Below are 8,583 nucleotides of genomic sequence, written 5' to 3' on the forward strand. Positions count from 1 at the left end.
GAGCTTGCAGTACACTTCGGAGCCAACTTCTTTGACTGTATTTTTCATCAGTAATATTTTAAGTAATCTTATTAGAATCAGTATTGAAAATTGGATGGGTGTTTTGTCTTACTTGCCATTGTTGCAAATTATTTGTCAATTTTATTATAACTCAAAAATTGCATTTGTTTAAAGTTGCATGCATGGGGACTAATTACTTCTCAGACAAAGCAGTGCAGATCTGCAGCAATTGAAGTTATAATTTGGAAAAAATTGCAGACATTTTGGTATGAATATTTAGACTACGTACTTGGCATGGAATGATCCACCGCTAATTTTCTTTATTTCTTGCAGGGATCATGGCTTTGAAGTAGAGTAAGCATTGTGGCATATCATAATTACAGTTGAGCTGGGCCTGCACCCTGACGAAACACTATCTTTTTGTAAAATCCAAAATTTCAGAAAAAGTATGTATAGGAACTGATTACAATAATCACAGAGCCCTCACTAGGTGTTGTTGAAGCTGACTTTTAGTTCATAATTAACTGAAAACTTTTAAATCCACTTGGCTGTTCTGCAGCAATGAATTGAGACCCAAGGAATAAAACCAAGGTAATTTGTGTAAAATTATAATGTATATAGCAATCCAGAAGGTAATGCAACTGAATTATTTAGAAATAATGCTCTTCCTACATTTCTAGAGAATTAAACTAGTACCGTATATTTTGGTATGCTTGTGACTCTTGTGTTAAATAAGGAAATATAGCTTGATCATGAAATGTTTACAACATGAATCTTAGCTCTGATGATCATTCTATGGCATTTGGCATGTGATTTATCATGGTTGTGTATGAAAGGATATGAAGATGGTGATATTTACCTATTATTTTATGGATTGAGTTTTCATGAGTTGTGTAGACTGGACCTTCTATTGTAAATATATTATTTTAATAATTTTATATTGATTGCAATTTTTCTGCTGAAACCTAGTAGGTTGATCTCATTACAGGTAGCAAAAATGTACCAGGGTGATGAAATTTTCCAACTGGAACCTAGTATGTTTTTTAATGATAATCTCATAACATATAGCAACAATGGTCAATAGTGGTATAATTTTTCATACTGAAGCCTAGTGTTTTTTTAGATTGTTATTTCTTTACAGGCATTTTTTCTTTTGTCATTTTTATTACTGAAACCAAGCATGATTTCTAATGATGATCTTATTACAGGCAGAAAAAATGGACGTGGGTGATCTGAACCCTGGAGTTACTGCTGGTCCATCCACCCCTGACCATCTCACTGATGCCAACAAATCTGAGAGCAGCAACTTGTGTGAAGCTCTCCTGTCAGAAGGAACGTCTATCAAGTCTTGTGCAGAAAACTCAACTGATGGCACTGAGTTGCCAATTAGTTCTGCAAACTCTAACAGTGAAATAGATGAAAAAGAAACTGCGGCTAACAACGATGCTTGTAAAAGTGGTTCATGTGTTGAAGAAAGCTCTGTGACTGAAGATGCCTTATTGCTTCTTGCATTAAGCTCTGCTCACAATGATGATCAACTATCACCAAATGAAGCTAGTTTATTACTTGCTGAAATGCAGAGCTCCAAATATTCAGATGATAAATCTGGCATAAAATCTGAAGTCCTTGTTGAAAATACACAGTTGAAAGAAAATAATGAACTGAAAAAACCATCTGGTGTAGATCATTCTAAGATACTTGAAATTCTTAGTGGAACAGATTTTAATTCAATCACAACAGCTCTTGATAAAAATGTAGATGAGCTTGTTTCCCAAAAACAAAATATCCTTCCAAGCGATGAAAGTATTCCCAGGATTCGTACTACTGCATTAGTGGAAAACACTACAGAAGTTCCTGATGGTACAAATAAGGAAGAACCACATGACAGAGAGACTACTACCTCTCCTCTGGTTCAAGATGAAATACTTCCAAAACTGACTGCATCATCCTGTCCACTGGAAGCTGAGAGAAACATTGCTATTACTGATGAACTTCCTTTTAAAGGTATAGCTCCTCAGGGTTCAAATGCTGATTCTCCTCACACTGGAATTGAGTTTTCCTCTTTGCCTCTTGACAAGGTTGAATCTGGTGTAGATCTCAGTCCAAATAAAAAGACTCTTTCTCTTTGTGAAGCTTCAAAAACTTCATCCTGCACTCCAGTTATTGAGGAAAATCCAGAAACGCACCTGCCTGAGGAAGCTGAGACACCTACTTATGAGGAAAAAAATATTTCTCTTGTAATTCCTCCTCCTGATATGAAAACGACTTTTGTGCCATATCCTGAAGCACAAATAACTTCTGTTTCTTCAAATTTCAATGAAATTCCATTACCAAGCAAATCCCACAAAGATGTTCAAGAGGGAAGTCAGATTTTACAATCTTCATGTGATGATGAAATTCTGTTGCCTGCAACTGAAACTCATTCTTGTGTTCCTTACGGTGACCAGATCCCTGCCCAGCCCAACTCAACGCTTGCGCCTCAACCTCTTCCTGGTACCATAGATGATGCTTCTCAATACAAAGAAGCCTTAACTCCCCCTCCTGCTGAAGCCCACACTCCCCCTCCTCCTGTTGAAGCCCACACTCCCCCTCCTCCTACGCCCCACTGAAGCCCACACTCCCCCTTCACGCCCCACTGAAGCCCACACTCCCCCTTCTCGCCCCACTGAAGCCCACACTCCCCCTCCACGCCCCACTGAAGTCCCCTGCGAGGCTCGATCTGATAAAGCTTTTAATATTATTCGCTGTGCCACCAAGACTCCACCGCCTCCTGGGGAAAATGAATTCCCTAACATGGAGCGCGACTCTACAGATAAAATTGAAAAACCTTCCGTCCAGCATGCTATTCCAGAAAGTGAAATTCCGTTTGATTTTAAAGCAACAAAGCAGAAATTATTACCTCCGCCGCCGCTGTGTCAGCGCCTTCCTTTTGTTCCCCAAGGGCCCGTCATCATTAGTGACTCACCATCCTTGCCTTCAACACCTGCAGCCCAACATCAAATTTATCCCAGCGGTCCATGCAGCTCATATAATACAAATATTTCTGATCGCTTCCAAATGGTACCTCCTCCCAATGCCCATTATCCTTTCCAAGGGATGAATTCGCACTTTCCATATGCCCCAGCGGGTATTTCTCCGGTCGTTCAGCCTTTTTCTGCACCCTTCCCTTCCTTGACGCCTCCACCTCAACTCGGACCCATGCCCATTCCCCTCCAAACTACTCAGGTCACTACTACTCAACCGCGTTCCTTGCCATCTACCTCACCCCAACCGAGAACACCACCTCGTCCGTCTTTAACCACTTCGCGCCAGCCCAGAACTCCATCACCCAAACCCATTTCCTCGTCGGCATCGAAAGTTGATAGCTCGTATTCTTCACCCGACGAAAATGTAGAAGAGGATGCCAGCCAAGCTGGGAATGCCATTGACGAGAGTTTTCTGGCAAACTTATCCATCAAAACCAATGCCTCCTTCCTCCTCGGCTTGCTCCCGAACCGTGACGAAAATTCATCCAAAGCTTCAAGTATTCAGAAAAATGACGGAAAAGAAAAAATTAATTCTGAACAGCGTGCATCCAAAACAGTCTCTGCTCGATCAAGTACTAGCCAGTGTGACAGCGCCGACGATCACGCCGCCGTGATCACGAGCGCCATAAAAGAAGTTTTGTCGAGACCTTCTCCTCCATCCTCAGTTCATCTTAATCCAAAACGTGAAGACAAATCAAAGCGTAGTTCTCATTCCGTCACCAATAATCGTTCTTCATCAGAATTAAAATCCGGTGATGACAAAAAATCTTCCTCTGATGCCCGGAAAGAAAAAGCACATTTAAAAGGAAAAGAAAGCAAAATCAAGATGCCTGATTCCAGAAGTAATTCCGGAAGAACGGAGGATTCTAGCAGTGTCAGAAACAAAAGCTCTTCTAACAAAAGCCATCATTCTAGCCATGCAAAAAGTGGTGGCTCCAAATTTAGCAGTTCTATGTCTTTCCAAAATCATCCCGTTTCTAATCGTGCTCTAAACGAGAAAGTTTCATCATCACATGGATTGAAAATCAAATCTAATTGTGACCAAAAATCCCATCGCAAATCGTCTCCATCGACATCCAGTAGTAATAAAAGAGAGCAAGATTCGTCTCATGTTCGTTCTTCTACAAGTTCCAAGTCCAAGAGTGTGAGTAAATCTACGGATGCTAAGAGTTCGGACCACAGTGCACACGCAGACCAACATAAAGTTGGCCAAATTGTACCCACAGAAGCGAACAATGTCGCAAAATCTTGCGATAGAAAGCCTGACGAAAGTTCGAAAAAACGCTCACTAACATCAGTCAGCGCAAGCACGAGCCTCTCCACCAAACCTCGTCATCAATCTAAATCAAGTAATATTACCACACAAGACGATCAGAAGCTCGTCTCCCTAGACAGTAGAACTAATGAAAAACGTCGTGCAACTGAGATCCTTGACAAGAACAATACAACACAAAATTCAAGTCCAAGTCCTGAAGTGGCCAAAGTATCTTCAAAACCTAGGAATGAAATCTCCGCCGTTGCATGTCAAGATCGAGCTATTGTCGATGTTGAGGCAGCTGACTGTACAAGACGTCCTTCCCGGCTATTACCTCAAAACAATGGACAACACAAGATACCAACAAAATCTGTTGATGAAAATCACTTGACGCAGAAGGGTGCTCGAGATGACAGAGGAACGTCGCTTCAAAAAATAAGTACACATTCTGATGTAAAGCAGCCATCTGTTGCCGAAAAGAAAATTGGTTCAAATGTGGCTTCTCCTAATATAAAATTTAAGATCATATCCTCGCCGAAGACCTTTGACGAGAAACAAAAATCCCTCGCTCCCAGGGCAGTTTCTAAAATCACAGTAAATAGGAATGAAAAACTTGGCACGAATGACAATGTGTACGGCAAACCACAATCACCAGCAAATAGCACGGATCTCCAAAACTCAGACGGCAATATTTTGTCTACACTCAATAACAACTTAATTGATTCGGATGTGATTTCTCACGACCCCGAGTCAAGTCTTGTAATTACTTCTGTTATTGGCAAAGCGGATGTTGCCGACGACGGAGCTCTGAATGTGTCTGCCCAATCATCGACTCCTGATTATTCATACGAAGCCAGGATCAAGGGCCTGACTTGCGACTGGTGCAGAGAAGTCTGGAATCACTACATTCTTGATAGTCTCTTCCGATCTTTTTGCGCTATCACAGTGAAATCTAGAATCACTTTCGGAGCAATTTACTTGATGTACCAGTGGGCCATTCGCGAGAAACTCCCTGATCGGGACGAAGCCATATTCAGTCTTCTCGAGCGTGCCGATTTGAGCAAAAATTTGCAAGGCAAAAAGATTTCCATGCTTGTGGACTGGATCGAGTTTAAACTGAAAGTAAGAGATCAAAAGTGTTGTGATGTTTTTTCGCTAATTTATCTCAGCGATACTTCAATTAATGACATGCTTAGACAATTCGAAAAATCCGGCTCAAAATCTCGAGAAAATTCCATGTTGTGTTCCCGCGTGTCTCACGTTGAGATTGAAGGTTCGTCGTGCAAGTGGACTGTTTCTCCGGCTGCTGCCCCCACTCAAAGACTCCAAAAAACTGCACAGGCTCAACCTCGAGCTCTGCCAATAGTTACCTCTACCAGGCAAACCAGCCTCATGCCATCAGGGAAAAGCCCGCGCTCAGTTGTGCAAATGAAAACGCATGTTAGGGTGCCACCTTACACCGTCTTGCCGGGACCGCGTTCAAAGAGAGCGCGCGAAGATCCTCTATCTGGAGGTTCTCAGGTCCGAATGAAAGTCTTCAAGGCTGATAAGAATGCAAACGCACAACACGGCACAAATAATCTGAAGCTAGAGACCATTTCTGTCGGTGAGCCAGAAAAGAATGCAACTACAAATGGCCGCTCGCGTTTCAACCCCCGTGCCAGTTCCATGGCGGGCAACTCTTTTCAAATCTCTAACACGGAATTTGACAATGACAAGAAGCATAGTGATCCTCGCTTGCTCAATAGACCCATAAATGAGATACGATTACTAAACGCGGATAATTCATATGAATTTAAAACTCTTTTTGCCGAGTACGATTCCATGAGCCTTGATATTCAAAAACTGTTCCTGTTGTTGCCTGTAAATCATCATTCAAGAAGTCGAAGCTCCAACCCGACGCGATTCTTGTCCAACCGAGAAATTTTGTATCTTCACCATTTATGTGTGATCCAGCCGCCGTCCCCAAAACCGGAACTGATGTTCAAAGCATTAATCCAAATTGCTCATGCCCGAAGAAAAATTATCCTTGTGCCCGATTGCTTATATCTAGCGAAGCTCACTGAGAAGCTTCACCGGCAATTTCAAAAGAAGAAGGATGCCGGCGATGAATTCTTGGATGCTCCTTCTACACTCGATACCCTGTCAATTCCACTGGAAGGGCTTAAAAGAGATGGGGAAATAACGGTTCGCAACATCCTTGGCATCTTCTGTTTATGGAAGAATTGGACATCAATATATTGCCACCGCGGGCCAGCAAGGTTCAATTCCTCCGTGCCCAGACCTCCTTTAAAGAAAGTCTTCGTTAATCACAGATTCAACATGAATTTGCGCGAACACTTGCTACACGACTGCCTTAAACTACACGACAAGTTCTGCCATTACGCATTCGAGATGAACGATGTGAAAAAAGGACAGCTTTTCTTGGAACGTCCATGGGACAGCCAGGTTTTGGCCAACACCCTTGAGAGATCTTTCTTCGAAAGACTCTCGTGGCAGGAGTATTCTGTGCCTGTTTTAGTAGATCTTGAGTCACAGTCTAATGTGGAAAACAATGAAAAATCACTTCCTGTAGTAGATGATGCCGGAAAAGAAGATTTGACGACCAAAACCAACAAATGTGTTCCTAAGAAAGCGAGCTCTTGTATGACCGACAAACGCCCGTCAATGCTGAGGAGTTTTGCTTCTAACGAGCCTCGGTTAAACTCCACTAATTTTAGAAACGCATGGAAAATTTTTGACATTGCTGGAGCACAGCAAGAACGCATCACGCCATCGATGTCGTCCCTTAATCTAGATGCTCGGGTAATCAAGTATCTACAATTTATATTGCACGCCAAGTACCAAAAGATTTTAAAACAGTTACCCGAGAAAAATCAGAGTGCAAAGCGCACTTCAAGCGACGCTGGAAATGATTCTCTCAATAAAGACGCTAAACATCGCAGATTAGAAACGCAACAACCATGTGTTCCAGATGTTAACTCCGCCGAACCTGTAGCGAATAATAACGTCGCTCCCACCTTGAATAAGGCCAAGTCTCCGACCTCAGAAAACGTATCCAACGAACAGAACGCAGCAGCTTCAAGTATTTCAACAAAAACAACAAATCCTGCAGAAATTAGTGCAGGTCTGGAAAAAAATCCTAGTGGAAGCGCCCAGTCTACTAGCATCAGCAATCCTGTTAGTTCCGCGACCGAGAAAACTACAACGAACTCTCTTGAATTGAGTGATGAATTGCTATGCTTGTCCAACAAAACAACTCTTGCGAGACTTGAAAAAACAACGAATGAACAATTGAGCAATGCCACGAAGGATCTACCCGGTCCCCTCGTGTCCAAGGATTCCAATCCTGCAGCACATGCTAAAACGTCCAACGAACAATTGAGCAATGTCACGACTGAGTTACCTCGTAGTCCGAGTAATGTTGGCGAAGAACAGTTACATGACGGGACTCTACCCGTGAAATTCCGGGGCGCTGTACGTGCGTTGCTGAAGTCGCGCAAAGCGAAGAAATCGAACGTCGCTTTCATTCTTCTGAATTGTCTTGCACTTCTAGACACGGAAAACTCGGAAGTACCGACTGCTGAGGCTATTACAGAGTATGCTGATAGCATCACTGAATAACAATCTTATTTGAACTGAATGTGGACAGAGTTCTTTGAACTGAACGCACGGATGTCATGTATGTTTTTTTCTAATATTTTACTACCTACTGAACATCCGAAACCAGCGGGATAGGAAGGAAAATGTGTACAAATACGCAGTTGATTGTGGAAGCTGCTACCTCACAAGGAGAGGTGGTTGAAAATTTAGCTTAATAATAAAATTTAGCTTTGTAATAATGCTTATCAATGAATTTCAAACGTACAATGCACAGAATGAAATGTCTGTACTCCAAGTTATCTCTTAAAAATATTTTTTCTTCCAATTTGTTTTCATTTGTGAATTGGTGAGAAGTGCTTACGGTACTCTTCTAGATAATGGAACCTAAATGTCTATATCTGCATTGGTCTTGGTTTCGGATCTTTATTCTAATCGTGTCCAAAAATATTTTTGCATGTTATCGAATGAAGTACAAATATCGTTTTCCAGAGTAGAATAATGTTCTTTTGAAGTTAATCATATACCGTTACTAATTTGAGCATTACGAAAAGAACGGAAAATGTTTATTTTTCCGGTTGGTTTTGTGTTACAAAAAGGACGTCTTGCATTGTTTTAGTAACATAGGCTTGATTTAATATAAGTTTACTATTACATATATATACTGCAAATGGATCTAGTGCCTATAACGTATCCATTGTT

The 8,583-nt window shown here is 41.6% G+C and overlaps 1 protein-coding gene across 1 annotated transcript; it reads left to right on the plus strand.

The window, feature by feature from the left end:
- Positions 1-333: 333 nt before the first annotated feature.
- On the plus strand, positions 334-2,609 carry LOC125178917 (uncharacterized protein DDB_G0284459-like). Its single transcript, XM_047883784.1, has 2 exons — positions 334-591; positions 1,209-2,609. Exon 2 carries the CDS (start codon positions 1,218-1,220, stop codon positions 2,607-2,609), a length of 1,392 nt encoding a protein of 463 aa, XP_047739740.1. The 5' UTR covers positions 334-591; positions 1,209-1,217.
- The last annotated feature ends 5,974 nt before the right edge of the window (positions 2,610-8,583 follow it).

Source organism: Hyalella azteca, unplaced genomic scaffold, assembly GCF_000764305.2.
Source record: "Hyalella azteca isolate HAZT.00-mixed unplaced genomic scaffold, Hazt_2.0.2 contig13701, whole genome shotgun sequence".
NCBI classification, from domain to species: domain Eukaryota; kingdom Metazoa; phylum Arthropoda; class Malacostraca; order Amphipoda; family Hyalellidae; genus Hyalella; species Hyalella azteca.

Bases quoted from the DNA above. Each gene is read 5' to 3' on its own strand.
- LOC125178917 (XM_047883784.1), top strand. From the start codon at position 1,218: ATGGACGTGGGTGATCTGAACCCTGGAGTTACTGCTGGTCCATCCACC.